This window comes from Prionailurus viverrinus, chromosome C2 (assembly GCF_022837055.1).
Source record: "Prionailurus viverrinus isolate Anna chromosome C2, UM_Priviv_1.0, whole genome shotgun sequence".
Taxonomy (NCBI): Eukaryota; Metazoa; Chordata; class Mammalia; order Carnivora; family Felidae; genus Prionailurus; species Prionailurus viverrinus.
In genome coordinates, this window is record NC_062569.1 from 24,429,440 (window position 1) to 24,450,599 (window position 21,160).

Here is a 21,160-nt window from a genome sequence, read left to right on the forward strand (position 1 = left end):
ACAAGGAAGGATTCTTCCCTGCAGGTTTGAGGGGGAACATGGCCCCATCAACACCTTGACTTCAGACTTATGTACTCTAGAGCACTTCGACAATAAATTTCTCTGGTTTTGAACTATCCAGTCTACCTTGGGTGCAGCGGCTCTAGCACTCTATTCCAGTGCCCTTCGCAGTTAAGCAGTTTAGAACTTGGGATTGGATCCGAGTGCCTTGCTTCATTCTTGTTCTGCCCCAGTAGTGAGCTACTGTCAGTATCTCATACTTAGTTTTTAACAGATGTATTCTGTTCCTCAAGCCCTACCTTGATTTTATTAAGTATAAATAAAATTTCATATTGGAAGAATAACAATATGAACATTATCTATATAGATTTTAAAATTTAACCATTGAAATGATGGGGTCAAATGGCTGTTCTTTGAATGAAACTTTTGCTTTACCACAGATGCATGGTATCCATTTCTGAACAATTCCCAAACATTTTAATAAAACCATCACGTTTACTTTCTTATGTGTTATAAGAAGTGGGTTTTTTTTAATTCTTTGCTGGATTATGTGGATTAAGTTTGTGTATATTAATAAAGGTTAGGAGATAAGGAAATCTGATCATGAACCATTACTCCTGCAATAGTTTATTAATACCCATACTCTCATCACACTATTGTTTTTACTGACTTATTCTGTACTGAAATAAAGTCACTCATGTGGTTCCCTCCTTCCCCTGGCTCTATCTGCCTAAATGGTGCTTCTGTTTTCAGGTCTAGGGCAAGACAGCTTTTTCCCAAACTTTCCCCATTATTCTAGCCCATACTGACCTCTCGCTTTTGCATTCCTATAAGATTTTAATCAATACAATTCAGCATGGCATTTAATTATACTCCATCTTATGTTGTTCTTTCTTGCATGTTAGTCCCATCTTCGAAAGTAGATTTTTAGCTCTTCAGGACCAGAACCACATGTGTTACAATTCTTCCCTAACCCTCAGAGCATCTGAAGCTTTTCATGTGCTCAGTATATGGGGTGATCTCAGATGGAAGGGTACCCTGGAGACCTGGGATGGGTTGGTGGAATGGATATGTATGCAGTAATTGCTGAGAAGACAGAAGAAACTCTTAGAATATGAATTCAAATAGATTTTTTAAAATACACTTTTCAATATGGCTTTTTTTTTTTCAACATTTTTATTTATTTTTGGGACAGAGAGAGACAGAGCATGAACGGGGGAGGGGCAGAGAGAGAGGGAGACACAGAATCGGAAACAGGCTCCAGGCTCCGAGCCATCAGCCCAGAGCCTGACGCGGGGCTCGAACTCACGGACCGCGAGATCGTGACCTGGCTGAAGTCGGACACTTAACCGACTGCGCCACCCAGGCGCCCCTCAATATGGCTTTTGTAAAGAAAGCATTGTCTACTTTTTAAGTATCTAAAAATGTTTACATTTGTTTTTTATTGATTTAATTTTTATTAGCACCAAAGAAAAACATTTTCCCTCATTTACAATATACCATGCCTTTTATTTGTCTTGTAAATTGCATTAATAGCTAAAATACTATAATCAAATTCTTTTAACAGTAGATTTTCCTAGCTAGAAAGTAACTCTTAAATGTTATTGTCTCTTTTAATTTACCTTCGCTCTGAATACTTTATAAATGGAAAACTTTCCTTCTTGGTACTTCTGCCCACTTCCTACCTTGTTTTTTTGCCAACGTAAACATGTCACAACACTGTAATTTTCCTGGGTTTTCTGTAGGGTGTCTTTAGCCATTCCTCGGTCTGGCCTGGCATGGCAATTGGGTCATCTTGGTAGTTTGAAACTGTGCCTTTTTATTTCATTTTAGATCTCTACTAACTCTTCAGCAGCTACCTGTTTCTCTGCCAGTGTTTCCATCTGTCCTACCCCAGAATTTCTGTTTCTCTATTTTCTTGTTAAGATCATGTTCCATATTATACTGATGTCAAAATACAGTTTATTTCAACTACAAATTGAATTTATTTGTCTTTTCTGGAAAAGCTTTACCCAACCTCAGTGACTAAGAAACAAAGGCTCTCTTAAATTACATAGTAGTGTGTCACAGAGTTTTTATCAAAACACAAATTAGTGGTCTTATTTTTAAAGGAGTGTTTAAGTACTTCCTGACTGCCAGCTCTCTTCCCACTCAGACATTAAATATTGCCAGTCACTTTATGACCATCTCAGATATGAATATTAATATAACCCTTTGAATTACAAATACCATTTATATTACTTTATATTTTAGTTTAAAATTTTTCTAAAAATCTCACTAACAGGCTGATACATAATAGTAGCACATTTTTTTTATGGTTAGATTTTTTTCAATAGACTTTTTCTTTAATGTTTATTTTTTTGGGAGAGATAGAGACAGTGCAAGCAGGAGAGGGGAGAGAGAGAGAGAGGGAGAAAGAGAGAGAGAGAGAGAGAGAGAGAAAATGAATATCCCATGCAGACTCCATGTTGTCAGCACAGAGCCCAGTGTAGGGCTTGAACTCAAAAACCACAAGATCATGACCTGAGCCAAAATCAGGAGTCAGCTGCTTAACCAATGAGATACCCAGGTGCCCCACTAGACCTTAGTTTTTAAAGAAATTTTAGGTTCACGGCACAGTTGAGCTGAAAATACAGAATTCCCAGATACTCCCACCCCCACATACACAACAGCCTACCCCACTGTCAGCATCCCTCACCACGGTGGTGTATTTGTTATAATCAAGCCTATAGTGACACATCATTATCACTTAAAGTGCCTAGTTTACAATACTGTTCACTCTTGATGTTATACCTTCTGTGGGTTTGGACAAATGTATAGTGACATCTGTTCATCATTCTAGTAGTATCTGATAGTTTCCCTGCCCTAAAAATCCTCTGTGCTCTGCCTCTTCATCTCTTTGGCCCCTGTAACCCATGACAACCACTGATTTTTTTTATTGTCTTCGTAGTTTTACCTTTTCCAGAATATTATATAGTTGGGACCATACAGTACATAGCCTTTTCAGATTAGCTTCTTTCACTTAGTAATACCCATTTGAGTTTTCTCTTTGTCTTTTTATGGCTTGATAGCTAATTTCTTTTTAGCTCTGAATAATATTCCATTGTCTGGTTATACCACAGTTTATCCACTCACCTACTAAAGGATATCTTAGTTTCTTCCAAGTTTTGGCAACTATAAATAAGGCCACTACAAATATCAGTGTGCAAGTTTTTGTGTGGACGCGCGTTTTCATTTCATTTGGGTAAATCTCAAGGAGCCTGATTGCTGGATAGGATGGTAAATGTCAGGAACTCAGTTGAGCTGGGCAGAAGAGAGACCTGAGCTATTAGGTGTTAGAGTATCCAATTAGAGAAACAAGCCAAAAATGGAAGAGTTAAGCCTTTAATCACTGTGGTGATATAAGCAAGAGTCAAAAACTGGAGAAAATGTCAACTCCATCTGCTTCATTTCACCCATGGAATGGTACATTGGTTGAGGGTCAGATAGATCAGCATGTATGTGGGGTCATCTCACTGTTGAAGGAGCCCTGAACAAAAGACTCTGGTAGTTTAAGGACCCTGAGATGGCTGTGGTTTGGGGGCAGGGTTCGGGGATTGAGGTGAAAAGACTCGAAATGGAAAAGAACTGGGTGCTAAGTCAAATGAAGAAAAATGTTTTCAAGAGTTCTTCCGACCCCCATAAGAGGTCCTGGCAGAAGCACCTGAAAAGGACCTGTGCCCTAGAACTCAGATCAAGAAACCTAGGAATGAAAGCACCAGGGCTAGGAATATAAACATGTGAAAGATAATGCTGGCCAAGTTGGACAAGATGTTGACTGTATATCCTTTCAGAGACTAGAGTGCCCTGGCTATGCACCATGTCTGGTGTGGTGTGGACCGTTTCCCCCTGTGACCTATCAGGTAGAAGTTTTTGTATTAGAGTTCTCCAGAGAAAAAGAACCAATAGAATATAAATTCAGATATAATGAGGACATTTATTATAGGAATTGGCTCCCTCAGTCATGGAGGCCTGGAAGTCTCACCATCAGTCATCTGCAAGCTGTAGAACCAAGAAAGCCAGTGGTGAAATTCAGTCTCAGTCTGCAAGCCTGAGAACTAGGGGTCCTGTGGTGGAAATCTCGGAGTCCAAAGGCTTGAGGATCAGGAGCTCTGATATGCAAGGGCAGGAGAAAATGGATATTCCACCTCAAGAATAGAGAAAGAATTCACCTTTTCTTCACCTTTTTGTTCCATTTGGGACCCCAATGGATTGGCTGATGCCTACTGTTTTTAAGGGAAGATGTCTTCACTCAGTCTACTGACTCAGATACTAATCTCTTCCAGATACATACTCACAGACACACCCAGAACTAATTTTTGCATACTCTTTGGGCATCCTATAGGCCAAATTGATACATAAAATTAACTATCATATCTTTGTAATTGCTTGTGATCAGACCTGAAAAATCACAACATAATTGCTAAACTATCTTCTACAATGGCTATAACCACTTCTCATTACCTTCAATGAATGAAAGTTCTCGTAGCTCCACATTGTCACCAGCATTGGCTGGTGTCATTGTTTTTGATTTTGACCATTCTAATATGTATTGCATTGTCTTTAATGTCAGGTTTTTTTGCTTGAAAATAATTTTAATTTCTGCAACTACAGGAATGGAGTTATGAAAGGATAATTATTCTCCTAGTGACATTCTATTTCATGTTCAAAATCATAGTTCATACCCTATTCTGGCCTTTTATAAAGGGGAGGAAGTAGTCTTCTCTCCTAATGCCCAAATCTTGCCTTTCCATGTTCTTACTCCCATCCCACATTTTCCCCTCGCCCTAGAAAGCCATATAACAGATGGATTCAGGAACTCTAGGATAACTTAAATGGGCAAAAGCCAACAAAATTATATCCATCACTGGAATCTTACCCAGAAATATTCAAGATTCCATGTCCATCTGTTGCTGTCAAAATACAATGTGAATAGTCCTGCAAGTTGACTAGAGCCATTCTGTCTGATGATTAGAGAAAAGGAGATGGTGATCTTGGGTTTCCTGACTACTAACTTCCCCAGCTTTTTCACTTAACCTTCTTCCTTACCTTTCCCCACTCCGTTGCCTCCTCACCTAGATTCTTCTTCCCTATCAGTTCATCTGCCCAGATGCTGAGCAGAAATATCATTAAAGAAGTAATTAAAGATATCAGACATGAGATATTATACTGATACCCTGCATTTACCCCTGTTGCTCCTGAAACCCCATGAAAATAACATAAACCCATGGGACCCAGAGAATTAGGAAGGAGATTACAGAGATTTTGGAAGCAGGAAATCAGATGGGTGAATGATAACTGACAGATCTGAGAAGGCTCAATACAAATTTGATCATGGAGGAAACCAAGAAATAATCCATAAAATTCCTAAAAGTAGAGAAATTGGCAGTGCTAGGTATCTCTGAAAATTGGTAGAGGAAGGGAAAAGGTTAAGACTAAAAAACAAGGGGTACCTAGGTGGCTCAGTGGGTTAAGTGTTTGACTCTTGATTTCAGCTCGAGTCATAATCTCATGAACTGTGAGATCAAGCCGCAAGCTGGATTCTGTGCTGACAGCACAGAGCCTGCTTGGGATTCTTTCTCTTTCTCTGCCCCTCGCGGTCTCATGCTCGCTCGTGCATGCTCTCTCCCTTTCTCACTCTGTCAAAATAAATACATATTTTTTAAAAAATCTAAAAACAAGAACTGGTTGAAAGTCTATTTAAGAAGCTGTTATATACTCAGATCTCCAACCTGTACCTCCAGGATGTATCCTGGAGGCAGTAAAATGGAGGATCTCCGGACTAGGGACTCAGGGAGTTTCAGTAAACATGGAGCCCAGCAGTATTCTTTACCATCTTTAGTGTTCCCAGAACACTAAAACCAGACTCTCTCCCTCTATACAAAGTTTGGGGGATTCTTCTCTGGCAAAACCCAAGAAAAAATGCCTAAAAGTCCAGGCTCAGGGATTACTCAAGAATGACCTGTGTAAACCCTAGAGTTAACAGACCTACCCATCAATGCACAGACACCTTCAAGTTATCTCTGTACTACCCCACTCTTAGACATGACCAGATAGCCAGAAATCACTGAACATTTGAGGAAAACATCAAAATGAAAGCAGAGATCTAAACAACTGTGAGTACACAGAGACTATATAGGGAGGAGGAAAAGTCTCAGAGAACTAAGAAAAACATAATTCAAAGGAAAAAGTGTAATTGAAAGTTACAATATGAAAATAAGGTGGTTGGAATATAAAACTGAAAAAGTATCCCAAAAAGTAGCACATAAAATAGATTTAGAAAATAAAAAAGAAAATTAAAGGATCTGGCCAGGAGATCCAACATCTAGATAGTGAGATTTCTTTTAATAGAGAAAGAGAGAAAGAGAAGAAAGACATAACAAACACAGGATAAACAAACAAAAAAGAAAAACAGAAGGGAGAAAATCATCAGTGAAGCAATTAAAGAGAAACTTCCAATTGAACAGAAAAACATGAGTTTCTAAATTGAAAGGTCCATTATATCTGAAAATACATGCAAATTAAGGTACACTACTATGAATTTAGATGGGAGGGTGGAAAAGATAAACTGGTCACATAGAAGAATGTGAATTAGAATGTTATGAGACTTTTTCACTGGAAGACAAAATACTCTGGAACAGGGCTCCCAATTTTCTGAAGGAAAAGTATTAACAGCCTGGAATTCTGTACCTAGCATAACAATTAAGTGTCAAAATAAAATCTTTCAAACAGAGAAGCTTTCAAAAAATTTCCTGTCCTGTCCATAAAGCTTTTAGAGGATGTGCTCCACCAAACTGAGTGTATAAAGCTAGAAAGAAGCTAGGTACTCTAGGAAATAAGGATACAACATTTGCAAGAGGTAAAGGGCCTCCCAGGATGAGAGAACAGGCCAGAGAGCTCCTGATAAATTTCCTCAAAAAAAATAAAATTAAAAAAAAAGAAATTGACAGAAATACCTAAAAATTGATTTGAATTTTTGAAAATGGATATATACAACTGGGATAGTGTTTAAGGTTAAACTTGTGTTAAATAACTACATGACATGGCAAATGGAAAAGGAGACAGTTATAAACCCCAGGAAAGAAAAGAGGTTGTGGAAAAAAATACTTTCTACAAATAATTAAAAGTCACTGTATTTTTGAAGTAACCTTATTATGTAAATTCGTTAACATTTTTCTTGATAATTTCTTACTGTCTGCTCTGTCATATGCATACATTGCCCAAATTTAGTTGCATACAAAAATCGCATTTTTCCAGCAATTTCTGCCCATTGTACCCCTCTGCTTCTGTACCCCTTTCCTACTTCAAGTATTCATCTTCTCCCCTCTGTAGTATTACCAGGAACTGGAGCTGACCCCCTGCATCTTGTCCCTCTTTTCCTCCCTCCACTGATCACTCTGTGCTGGCATTAATCTTTCTAAAACCAAATGTGATTACATTACTTCAGTCCTTCCGTGAGGGTTAACGAACACAGAGTGAAATCTGAACTCCATCCCCTGTGTACAGGCTAAGACTGCCACTTGCTTCCATGCCTCCATTTCTCTGCAGCACTCCGCCATCGGGCAGCTCAGTGTCCTGCTCTGTGGAGTTCAATTTGCTGGCTGGTCCTCTCTGCCTTTGAGGCCTTCCACCCTGGGAGCTGTCCCAGCCCTTCGCATGTGCCATTGTTACCAGCTGCCTCCTATGTTGCAGTCAGTCTTATGCTTGTCTTCCACCATGCTATCAAGAGAAAGCTGAGATTGTATCTTACTTCTCGTCATGTCCGTAACACTTAACTCAATGTATGGAACAAAATAGGTATTTAATAAATGCTAGTTAAATAAGTGAATCATGAAGGGCAACAAAAGAAAGAGATAATGTCAACATTTCTCAAATATCTTCTGTACCTCCACCATTTCTACTGACACATCTGTATTTCTGAGTAAGGAATTAAAAATCATGAAGCAATGAAATAAAACGTACCTATATCTATATACCTGTATTCAGATTAACAAATAATTGATTAAAAACCTGACCTATGGTTTTCCTTCATTTGGATCAAAATTGAGAGGCAAAAACTATAAATCAGGCTTATTAAGCATGAGTCTCTAAATTGAAAAGGTTCATTATATATTAATTTTTTTTATTTTAGAGGAAGAGAGAGAGAGAAAGAGCAGGGGAGAGGCAGAGAGAGAGGAAGAGAGAGAATCCCAAGCAAGCTTCATGCCCAGTGTGGAGCCCAATGCAGGGCTAGATTCCACAGGATCATGACCTGAGCAGAAATCAAGAGTTGGACCAGCTGAGTAAGCCAGGTGCCCCTCTTTGTGGAAGTTTTCTGATTTTTATGGAAGTTATACATGTACATACTTTAAAAAGTCAAATCATTCTATAAGGCTGGTTACAAAATTAACACTTGCTCCCAGTCCAGGCCCATGTGCTTACTTTTAGCTGACCAAAAAAACATTTGCCTTCCATATTGTAAAGAAAAAAAAAAAAAATCCTAATGTTACTAACTCTCACTTTAAATGTTGTCTACTGACTTCTCATTCAAGAAAACGAAGCTTTAACTCATCCTTAGCACTGAAGGCCAACCCCTGCCAGCCCCCACATCACAAATGCATTCTTTATCTCCCTACCCCTATGACATTATACCATAATTTTGGTTAAATCAACTTTAACCAGAGACAAATGTTATTACAGCTGAGCAATACAGTGTATCATAACTATACTCACACCCTACCCACTGCCAATTCTCTACTCAGATACTTGTTTACTTACTACCTTTCATTTGACAACACTGTATGTTTAAAGATATAAAGTCTTGAGTAGAGATCTCTTAGGTTGTTTGATCTCTGATTAAAATAAATTCTGTTTAAAGCATATTAAGCTTGGAGCGCCTGGGTAGCTCAGTTGAACATATGACTATTGGTTTCAGCTCAGGTCATGATCAGTTCGTGGATGTGAGCCCCACATTGAGTTCCGTGCTGACAGTGAGGAGCCTGCTTGAGATTCTCTCTCTCTCTCTCTCTCTCTCTCTCTCTCTCTCTCTGCCCCTCCCTGCTCTTGCATGCTCGCTCGCTCTCTCTCAAAAAATAAACATTTAAAAAATGGTTATAAAGTGAAGCAATAAGAGGAACACTTTTATTTTTTATTTTTATTTTTTAGATGTTTATTTTTGAGAGAGAGAACGCAAGCAAGGGAGGGGCAGAGAGAGGGAGACACAGAATCCAAAGCAGGCTCCCAGCTCTGAGCTGTCAGCATAGAGCCCGATGCAGAGCTCGAACTCACGAACCAGGAGATCATGACCTGAGCCAAAGTCAGACACTTAACTGACTGAGCCACCCAGACGCCCCAAGAAGACCACTTTTTAAAGTTTTTCTTTTTTTTTTTTTTCCTGGGAGTGCCTTGGCTGCTTCAGTCAGTACAGCATTCAACTCTTGATCTTGGGGTTGTGAGTTTGAGACCCACGTTGGGTGTAGAGAGTACTTAAAAGTAAACTCTTAAAAAAAATAAAAATAAAAAAATAAAAATTTCTAAAGAGTAGGCTACTCTGAATTTGAGATTCTCCTCTTTCCAAAAATCTAATTTAAAATTCTCATATTTCTGAGCAAAATCTACTAGAGAAATAAAGAGCATCCCATTGCTTACAGAAGAGTGTGTGTCCATCTTGGGTTTTGAGGGTGGATTTTGCAGTGATTGACGGCACTAAGAGCGGCAGTGGTCACAGCGGCAACCAGGGAAGAAGACCCAGAAGGACACAGTCTTAGGAGGATCATAAACACTGGGTGAAAGTCACTTTGTATGGAGAAGGATATTACTCTGTTTTATATTTGGCTTTCTCCAAGACTGAAAAGAATCAAAGTTTCATTGATTTTATTTACGATTACTCTCTGCCCCAACCTGGTTTTTTGGTCCATCTGAAATCCAATTTTATATGTTGCCATTTTATAACTGGGAAAGTCAAAACAGTAAGGGTTTTAAATAGTGGAAGAGAACAAATGCAAAAATTATTTCTTTTTTCCTTCATGTATTAGGTCTTCGACAAGTATTTTTTCAGAGCACATAGCATTTATTGACTGTCTTCTGCATGCCGGGTAACTTGCGAGACACTTAAAATACACGTTGGCTTTGTTTTCAGTGTAGAGGTAGAATAAATTATTTTAAAGCCTTGAGGTTTTCTTTTTTGTTATTCTTGTTAGCTAATTATTTTTATTTTACATTTAATCCATGATTATTTGATTTATATACCTCTTTATAGCTAACTACAAAATTTATGCCTATTTCTAAATATTTACTATACTTGCCCTTATATACGGAGACTTTTATTTCAGTGTATCTTTGAGGCTTCTCTGTCGCTCACAACATAGTTAGTGTTCAGAAGCCATCTGCCCTGTGTCTGAACTTGACCTCTGTACATGGATACTCCTGTCATGACATTTTCTGCTAGGAGTGCAGCAATGTGTAAGATACAGCGATGGAGAATGAGGCTGTCAGCTACACAGACCTGGGTTCATTCAGTGCTGTCTCTGCCATTCAGGAGCCCAGTGGCCTTGAATGTGTTGTTTATCCTCTCTGCACTGCTGTCTCCTCATCCACAATGTGGAGTTGATGACCACAGGTTCCTTAGTAGGGATTAGCAGGACTCACAGGATATTTGTATAATGCATGGCAAGTTGCCAGGCACATAATAGATGCTTAATAAGTGATAGCTATTACTTTTTTAATTTTAGAGAAATTAAAGGAAGTCTACATTTAGTTTTGTGTTCTTTGGTAGTTGCTCCCAGTCCATTTTGTCAACTTGAGAAAGTAAGTATATCTAAATATAAAATTAAGTAATTAGAATAAAGTGTTTTATTTGCGAGTTTTACACTTGTAGGTACAGTTAACTTTGAATTATATGTAAGTTATTTAACCATATTGCTTTAGGCTTTCTCAAAACAGTATCATCCTGATTATCTTTACTGATTTCATTATTTTTTTGTTTTCTTATTACTGGAGAAACTATTTAAACCAGCTCCCTTAGACACCTCCAGAACAGTCGTGTGCCATGTAGAGGTAGAGACAGAGAAGTCAGCTCTGCTTCGTGCGGAGGGAGTGCCATTCAGCAAGAATTAAACAAGATGGGAAACACACTACCTTGCATCTGTGCCACCCTTATAGGAACCCTGCACGTAGTGTAAGCATCATTATCTGTTTTATAAATGGGAGAAATAAAGCTCATGAAGTTAAGCGCCTTGCCTAGGTCACACACGGAGTAAATGAGCATTCTGAAGTAGATCTAATCCAGATTCTAACTTAGATTATCCGATTCCAAATCCAGTTTGTTTTCCTAGGTACCACTTACATTTGTCTCCATCGTCTCCGAGTGAGCTCTTCAGGGTGTGCAGCTTCGGTACTTTGTTTTGAAAGCATATACGTACTTGGTTTCAAATGCAGGGAGATAGCAAAAATCAGTCTTTTTACTTGTTTTCCTGTGTCACTGCCCTGCTCTGATAGAATAAGCACTAGAGAAGGAACAGCACTGCAGATGAGTTTCTCACGTGCAACAACAATCTGCTGTAAAGATCAAAACTAAATTCTTATTCGATCAGATCCCTGCTATTTTGTTTGTAAACCAGCTTGTGTTATTCTCTCTTGCCTGCTCTTAATTGGGCACGGCAATTCAAAATGGACTTAACGCTTCGCGTATGCAATTGCAAATTAAAAGTGCTCTAAACGTACAAGTTTTCATTAATAGATATAGTATTATCTGAAGACAGTGGGCTATAGGGGAGGTAAAACTTTACCTACACTCATTTAGGTTTTCAGCTGCATTCTTTAACAAAAAGCATATTAATGAGAAAAACAGAAGTTTATTAACATCTATCTTATTATATAATTATATATGTGTTAATTATATAATCATATTTTAATATTATTTTAATCTTAATAAAATATTTATAATTATATAATTAATACATATTGACATGTATATAAAAATGTGTGTCTCATTTGTATTTGGTACTCAGGGAATAATGAGCAAATCTCAAAGATATGGCTTTAGAATTTAGGATTAAATACTGTCTTAATAAAGAAAGGGGAGAGAGGATGTAGATCTCATAGAGGAAAATAAATGATTTTTAGGAAGGACAGTGGACCCTTAGAAGAATAGATGAGAGGTATGAGTTTGTGACCAAGTTTGTCCTGGGGGAATTTATGACCATTGACTTCCTTTTGGAGGATTTATCTTTAGGCAGATAAGGGGAGTTCAAAGAAAGCCTCACTCTGTTTTTGTTGTTTTTCAAGTGCCTATAGCTCAAAATAATCAGTATACCAAAGGGACATATTTGGGGGTGGCATGTCCTGAACTCCCATAGCAGTATTTCACATCACAAATTTGCACGTCACCCTTGCTCAGGGACCACGCTGACTCTGTATCGTTCCAGTTTTAGCACATGTACTGCCGAAGTGAGCACTCTACAGCAGTATTTCAGCTGGCATGTTCTGCTACCCTTCAGAGCTCAGATTCATTTGCAATTATATCCCTAGTGCCAGTGCCTAGCGGTCTCTGTGTGTCCGGGATATAGTAGATGCTCAGGAAATGTTCATCACATTCAGTGTCTGGGTGGATGAAAGGGAGAAATGAGAGAAAGAATGTTAGCTCCTTCTTTCACTCTGCAAGTAGGATATTATTAACGCATTAGTTGGCTTCCCTTACGTGTTTTACAGCTTCTGACAGCTTCAAAAGTTCTTTCAAGTTGTAATAACAGGACCGTTGCCCTTGTCCCTCCAAATAAGTGCCTGTCTATATCAGGCCATTCTAGAGACAGGGTTATGCTGACCATCCAGGCTGCTTAAAACTGCTACAACAAGGGTAGTAATACTAACTGGCTTTTCTGTTTGCAGTGACTATTGCATTCATTATGGCATCTCATTTTTAAAACAACTGCCTTTTCAAAACAAAGCCATGTATTAGAGCGCAGACCCTGTAGCTAGATTTCTGAATTTCTCTTGCACCGCTACCAACTCACTGTGTGATTTGGGAAAATGATTCAGCCTTTCAAAGTATTAGTTTTCTCATCTGTAAACAGGGATGATAACTATACCCTTATAATAAGATAGTCATAGAAATTAAATGAGATAATGTAGGGAAAATTCTTAGCATAGGGCCTGGTCTCAGAAAGCCTTCGATAATTTTTTGTCATCTTAGTGGTAGTCATAATAATAACTGCTTCTTGTTACACATCTGCCCTTCTTCACTTTAATTTTCTACAGAGTAAGGACTGTGTTTTGTTTATTTCTGCCTCCCCGCCCAACATGGGGCTTGTCATGGGTTAGGTACTCAACAAATAACTATTGGATTGAATAAAGCAGGCAGATAATTTTTTTTAACAGGAAGTTGTATTCCAAATGACTGAGTTTAAGCTCGGAGAGGTTACCAACAGGTTTTGAGCAGCTGCTATAAGTCAGCCATACAATATGTCCTTTAATCTTAAGGCAACTTTATGAAAGGTTCATATGGTGTCCCAGAATTCAAACCCACATCTTTGAGTCCCGAGCCCAGAACCATTCCCACAAAACCCTCCTGCCTCTCTTACAAAATATACAAGAATTCTTTCCGGGTCATTATATACTAGTATATAATCATTATAGTATTTGGGTAAGTATGAATTGATTATCTAAGTTTTATTCATTTGTTAGATCTCAAAGAAAACACTACATGGAAGCATTATACTGTTCCCAGCCTGCTAGCTTTTTGAATTCTAGAGAAAAAAAGGATAACAGGTAACTGAATGTGAATATGACAAAATGAACGAATAAGGAGAGAGTAGTCTGAACAGATACAGAAAGGGTAGGATAAGTGAGTGCTTTACAAATGAAAGCAGATGTATGAAATTACAAGCTGTCAGATCAGCAACGGAAATGAAGATGATAAAGTGGTTCCTTACATAGATTATAATTATTCATTTTGCCCAGTCCTGTCTCCTTTCCCCATAATGTTCATGGGAAGGGGGAGGGGGTGAGAAGCTGTTGCAAAAAATGTTGCTTCCAACAAAAGAAGAAAAAAAAATCTAAGAATCGAGGGTATTTCTGATCACAAACAATTGTTTATTTTGTGATTTATGTTGTTTCTATAGAATCACAGTTGTTTTCCTATGGAATATTTTTCAACTGTTTGTTCTGATTAATGAAAAGGATTCAGTTGCAACAACAGGAAGTTGTAACTGTAAAGTTTCTTCACAATCAATGCTGTGGAGGCAGTCAGTGTGGCTTACAAAACAAGCGTCATTAATGGGCAAGACTGTGACAGCAGTGGCAGATGGATTGCCAAGAAATGAAGTAGTTTACATAGACCTGCTTGAAAAGATGTGTTTAATAATTGCGCCCATAATTAGGTTGATTTGGGAAAAAAAAATTAAATGACAGTCTAAGGAACACAGTTAGGCTTATCTATGAAGATTTTGACATTTTTCCTCCAAGAAATGCTGCATAGATACTCTACCTAAATTTCTCGTTACCTTTAGAAAAAAATAATTGAAAGAAATTAGATTTTTTAAAACTTTGAATTACGTAATATTTATATATAAAAGAATAAATGTAACATATGTAACTTATGGAGCATAATTAAGGTAAATATTATTTTATGATAATTTTAAACTGGTTCTTTCCCATTCATAAGATTTTTGTTACTAATTTCTAAGCAGCAAAACTAGAGACATTTAAACACAGACATATAAATGGCAATAAATATGCATGCTTCTAAGAGTTTATTTATATTGCAAACGTACACATCTCGATATCTGAGGCTCTTCTTCCAACACCCCCTGAGGATAAGTACTAGATATTAGATTGCAGTTAACAGTACAGTGTGCTGCTTCAAAGGCCATTTGGTAAAGATCCCTTTCCCCATTTCCTTTTATCAAATTAATTGAGTTATTGGTTTGCTTTCTTTGAATCTAAGTTGTTATTTTTTTACTCTCAAGTAATGCAAACATCTTAAACAGTATTGCTTCTGAACTTTTTTTTTCCTCCTATTTAGTGATCTCTAGTAACTACCAGACCTGTCTTGGCCTTCTGATGCATTACCCACTAATTGGGGATGTACACTCACTGATTCTTAAGGCTCTGTTCCTTCGAGATCCAAAGGTAAGATTTCCAAATAGAGTATGCACAATTTTAAGTTGGGTGAAAAATTGGTTTCTCAGTACAGCTCCAAGAATTGCTAATGGGGAATTTGTCTAATGACAGAGGAACTGCCTAATGAAAGAATGTGTCTAGAGTTGTAGGCAAAACTCACATATCTCACTGGCTAGCAACTTAGCAGGTAAATTAAGTGGACGTTGCCCTGAGAAACTGGAACACCTATCTCTTGTCCCTCAGAAGGTTGTTCTGCCCTCCTCCCTCCTCACAACTCAAAGAATAGTTGAGCAACTACTTCTCCTTATAGCCACACTTCATTATCATGGGTACTCCTCACAGGGACTGAGATAGAGCCTCAGGGGCCATGTGTTCATTAGAGCTATCAAAAGCACTATTTCTGTAAGAGTTTATGATACAATGAAATCATTCCATATTATGAATATGTATTTTTTTATTTTTTGGGTGAAGAGTAACCTAATAAAATAAAGGCTTAAACACACTTTAATGCTGATTTCTCTATTTGAACTTAAAGCAAGCCACCAAAATTTTCTTTACACTTCAGAGAAAAAGTGTGCTCTTTTACAACTAATGTTATATTTCTTGAAAATAAGAACATTTAATGATCTAAAAAAATCTGTGAATCCTTGATGCTTTTGAGCCAAACAAAAATATTGGATGAAGTATCAGAGAGAGAGCTTCAAACACGAGTATGAGAATGCCAGGCATTGGGTGGTAATCCCAGCCTTTGGCTCTTTGGCAGAATTCCCAACAGTCATGTTGGCAGTTGTCGAACTGTCTTTGAGTCAGTCTGTCTGTGGATCCATTGCCAAAGCTCTGTCTGATCGACTTGGGCCTCCAAGTTTAACGTAAATTTTAATTCTAAAGGATTTCTGCTTTCTCCTGGGCTGTTGACTTCAACATTTGAGTATGACCTCTATTTATCCTTTGATAGATTTAAAAGATTTTATTTTCTTGTGTCTATATATATTTTTCTATAAAAATATGCAATTTTATATCATTTCTCCTATTCAAAATTTCATTAAGTGTCAGAAATATAATCTATCATTTCTCTGATACTTAAGATAGCATATATATATATATATATTTTTCTTTTTCTGGTAAGGCTCAGGAGTCTGACTATAAAATCAGAATTTCCATATTTTTACGTATTTTTCTATATAAATACCCATAATTATGAAATATCTATAAAATGAGTAAAGAATGAGGTTGCTGGTCAATGAGGTATATGAGTTTTGGTCTATAAACTTAAAGTAAGCGCTATCAGTTCAGCATTAGGAATTCTTAGAAACATACAGAGTGGGGAAAACACTGCTAAAATAACTCTTTGAATTCTCTACTTATATGATTTATTTGGTTTTACTGAAGGGAGAAGTGAATATGTTATCTAAACCTATTGATCTTAGTAATTTTTCCCTAGTTAAATATGGTTGATCTTGCTATGAATCATCCACTCTTCTTGTTCCAGAATTCTATACAATAAATCAATCAGTGTTATTAATGGAATCTGTGATTTTAATAGAGTACTTTTTATCTCAAAGGTATTATACATAATATACGAGTATAATGAAGCCAATTCTATAAGCTTTAAATTATATTCTCTCTAAGGATTAAGAGAAAAAAATAATAGCATAAGTATCTTTAAAAAAAAAAAAAAAAAAACCGTAAGTATTCCATTCCCCACTTGTACATTCAGAGTCTTACTAAGTAAAAACATTATCAAGATAATGGCCAAAAATGTAGGACCTTAAATTGGTATTTCTGAGACAGAAGAAATTGGTCAGGAGGAAGGAGTCATGTTTAAAAGGCTGTTGAGAGCAAGTTTGTAGAATGATGATATCTATAGGAAAGATAAAGAAGGCTGTATAGTATTAAGGGGCTTTCACATGGCTAACCCAGCAAGGTGATAATTTTAGTTACGGAGCAAGGAGACTGAATTAGGAATCAGGATACGGGGTCAAATCTTGACTCAGCCAACAGCTATCCCTGTGATTTGGGGAAATTCGTGCTTGCTGTCTTGGTCTTCCCGATAGGGATTGAATTAAATTATCTCTAATGACCCACTCAGCCAGAGCTCCTATGGCCACAAAGCACTGACTTACAGTGATCTAATAAGGTCCAATCCAGGGGACACCTGGGTGGCTCAGTCAGTTAAGCATGCAACTCTTGATTTCGGCTCTGGTCATAATCTCATAGTTCATGAGTTCGAGCCCCACGTTGGGCTCTGCACTGAGAGTATGGAGCCTGCTTGGGATTCTCTCTCCCTCCCTCTCTCACTGCCCCTCTTTCAAAGTAAATAAACTTAAAAAATATATTTTAAAGATCCAATCCAGTGCTACAGAGGTTCAAATAAAAAAAAAAAAAGAATGCAACACAGCAAGTTTATATATAGCACAGATATCCACAAGTGGACAGACTTTTCAGTGCAGTAATGTCAATTATAAAGTAATATAGGAGGCCATTTACACTGAGGGGGAAGAAAAAGAGGGAAAGATGATGCTAGTACCCTGCCCATATCCTCTAAAAATCCAGACATCAGAGTGCTTAAATTTTTTCTATTTATTATTAACAATGAGGGGCGCCTGGGTGGCGCAGTCGGTTAAGCGTCCGACTTTAGCCAGGTCACGATCTCGCGGTCCGTGAGTTCGAGCCCCGCGTCAGGCTCTGGGCTGATGGCTCGGAGCCTGGAGCCTGTTTCTGATTCTGTGTCTCCCTCTCTCTCTGCCCCTCCCCCGTTCATGCTCTGTCTCTTTCTGTCCCAAAAATAAAAATAAACGTTGGAAAAAAAAATTAAAAAAAAAAAAAAAAGAAACACTTAGAAATACTAGAATCATTCCCAGTTCAAGTAGATCAGAGTAAATATATAACCTCACGAGTCTCTGTGAAGCGAACTAGTAGAAGGGTGAGATTTGAGGCATGAAAGTACGTTTTCCCATAGCCCAGCTCCTTGTGACAGTAGTGTTGAATGTTGCTGACAGACTCAATAAAATAAAAATAAACAAGGAACTCTGAGCCCCCCAAGTTCATTGCCAGCTTCAGAAAAGCACTTTGTCCCAGTGCTCTCCCTAAATCCCAGTGGAGATTGCTCAACTGAGAATAGACTTTGAAACTAGAGGATGAGACACTGAGCTTTAATTGTTTTATATCAGATGTAGGCTTTACTGTGAAAAGATTTCTCATTTGAACAGACTGAAATAATAGGGCTGTAAACTGTAATAATAGGATCATACTCTTCACGGTTCCCAAGCACTTCAATGTGCTTATTAATTTGGTCCTTACAACAAGCTATGAGGTAGGCAAAGCAGGTTATCTTTCTTCATTCTTTTTCAGTGCAGACAGATTAAGGGTATGTGGCTTTCCCCAGGCTGAAAACTTGTAAGCTTTCAAGCTAGCTAGAATGGCTCCATGACCCTTGTATGTATCCATCCCCTCCTGAGATTCCCAGCATACCTTCTGCCTCCTCCAGGAAGCTATTCTCAGGCCCGGATAGGATATGTTTTCCCCTTTGTCTCCCTGTAAGCACCTTGTATTTTAGCTATTTGCTTATTTATTGCATCCATTATTCCTTCTTATGATCCGACTCATTTATTAGCATTTAGCTTTGTGTCCTGCAGTGGTTGGTATTAACAAAATAATGGTACGGACACCTGGGTAGTTCAGTCAGTTAAGTGTCCAACTCTTGATTTAGGCTTAGTTCATGATCTCACAGTTTGTGACCCCTGAGTCAGGTTGGGCTCTGCACTGACAGTGCAAAGCCTGCTCGGGATTCTCTCTCTTTCTCTGCCCTTCCTCGCTCTCATGTACGTGCTTGCTCGTTCTCTCTCTCTCTCTCTCTCTCTCTCTCTCTCTCTCTCTCTCAAGATTAATAAATAAAATTTAAAAAAAGAGAGAATGGTAGAATTGAACTCTGACTCATTTGCTAAGGCTCTTCCTGTGTACCATACTGACTCTAATCTAGGTGAATCTCACTCAACTAGCATATTTCCAGAACCCATATCCACATTCCATGGAAGCCATCACCAACTGCATATTTGTCAGCTGCCATTTTTATCAAGATGGTTAATGAACCCTACAACCTGAACGTAAAGGGCATCTAGTTCCTGGATTTGCTGTGTGTCAGAATTGTTTGAAAACCTATTACCACCTTCATATGTTATGGAACAAAAAAGACGTAACAAAGAATCTAGTCAGCAACCTCACTTAGACTGTCGTAATTTCAGAACTGCAAAGAACCTAGAGATCTAATCCAGCTCCTCTTTTGGTTGATGAACAAACTGAGGATCAAGGTGAAGTTAAGACAGTCATTTAATACAGCTTGTCAGTGGCAGAGCCAACAATTGAACCCAGGTCTTCCAACCACCTTTCCACACAAGAGCTACAGTTTTAAAAATAGTAGAATCCTATTTACTAATATTTGTCATAAATATTATTTAATTTGTAATCGACATTTAATTTGCATCTGTAATAAATGAAACTGCCATGTAAATAAGTGGACCTAGCACTATTTGAAATTTTCTTAAATGTATACTATATAGAGACGAGATGTCAAATAGCTGTTTATAGCATCCTATACTCTGTTCACCATAAATACGGTTCCTATACTTGGCTCTTTTGACCATGATCCTAGTTCCTGTTTTCTTGTCTTTATCATATTAGAACCACTGAGCAGATTTCCAAAAACAATCCACTAAATGGAGTAGAGGGATAGAAGGAGGACAGTCTGAAAAATATGAAGTGATTAAAAAACATTGTTCTAACTAGTTGTTCAAATTCAAAAAAAAATTTAAAAACCCAATTAGAAACAAAAGTCATAGAAAATGTGAACATATTGTGTTCCTTAAATAACCAGATGTTCTCTCCTTCCTGAAGGCAGTAAGGGCTAGGAATAAAAGGTTTAAAACTATTGTTTTAAGTTAACTGTGAATTTTGCAAATCTGTTTTTACCCTTTAGCAAATAAAATTCTAATACGGAAACATAAGCAAAGTAATTTTCATTTTTCGGTGCTCTCTTATTTGTGTTGTGTACTGAAGTGTTAACCTTATCACAAAGACTTATTACAAATGAAATACAGTACATGGATTAACATTTTAGATTATGCAGTAAGAATTTGACAGCTACTGTTTGTTTTGAAGACTAGAATATTCCCCCAAAAATATTTCTGGTAAGTTTGCAAGCAACCCTTCTAGCAGTGACTGTTGTTGTTTATGGAAGAAGATTGCTAGAAAGAAGACAATTTAATTTCATAGTCGTTCTTTTGTACACAGAAACATACTATAAAAATATAGTGTACAGTGTTGTTATGCTTGGCCAATTCTGTTTTGGCTTTTATTTGGAGTTACATTAAATTTTGCCCTTTCAAATTATAAAAAGGCTATTCAGATTTCAGATTTTATGCAGCTAATAGGTTTTTACTCTTTTAATTCCAAAAATCCCCACTGTAGATGTAACTTTTTAAAAATACCAGATGACTTTGGTACAGTGTCATCTATCAGAATTGAAAAATGGTGAATGGGGGCGCCTGGGTGGCTCAGTCGGTTAAGCGGCTGACTTCGGCTCAGGTCATGATCTCGCGGTCTGTGAGTTCGAGCCCCGCGTCAGGCTCTGTGCTGACAGCTCAGAGCCTGGAGCCTGTTTCAGATTCTGTGTCTCCGTCTCTCTGACCCTCCCCCGTTCATGCTCTGTCTCTCTCTGTCTCAAAAATAAATAAACGTTTAAAAAAATTTTTTAAAGAAAAATGGTGAATGGATCCAGGCCTCACTACCAGTCAAGTGACAATGTTGGAAAATGTGCATTGCAGTAATGGCATTGTCATTTTTTTTTTCCTCTGAGCAATAAAGAACCTAAAAACCACATATACTGACGCTTTCAAGAGAATGCACAGTATCTATTTACTTTTTGTGATGTTCCCATCAGATGTTCTGTTCAGATTTTCCAGTATTAGGGGTTTTTTTTTAATTTTTTTAATGTTTATTTATTTTTGAGAGAGAGAGACAGAGACAGAGA

General features: G+C 37.7%; 1 protein-coding gene and 1 non-coding gene across 7 annotated transcripts in view; one reads left to right on the forward strand and one right to left on the reverse strand.

Moving 5' to 3' along the window:
* The window catches only part of TBC1D5 (TBC1 domain family member 5), a 583,027-nt gene that overhangs the window by 441,919 nt on the left and 119,948 nt on the right, over window positions 1-21,160 (forward strand). For all 6 annotated transcript variants that reach the window (XM_047875577.1, XM_047875576.1, XM_047875579.1 and 3 more), the window contains one exon: window positions 15,038-15,144. In XM_047875577.1, the coding sequence (XP_047731533.1) occupies window positions 15,038-15,144 (107 nt within the window). The remainder of the gene's footprint in view (window positions 1-15,037; window positions 15,145-21,160) is intronic.
* On the reverse strand, window positions 12,371-12,473 carry LOC125175843 (U6 spliceosomal RNA). The gene has a single exon (XR_007156015.1). It is a non-coding gene; the product is annotated as a U6 spliceosomal RNA (small nuclear RNA).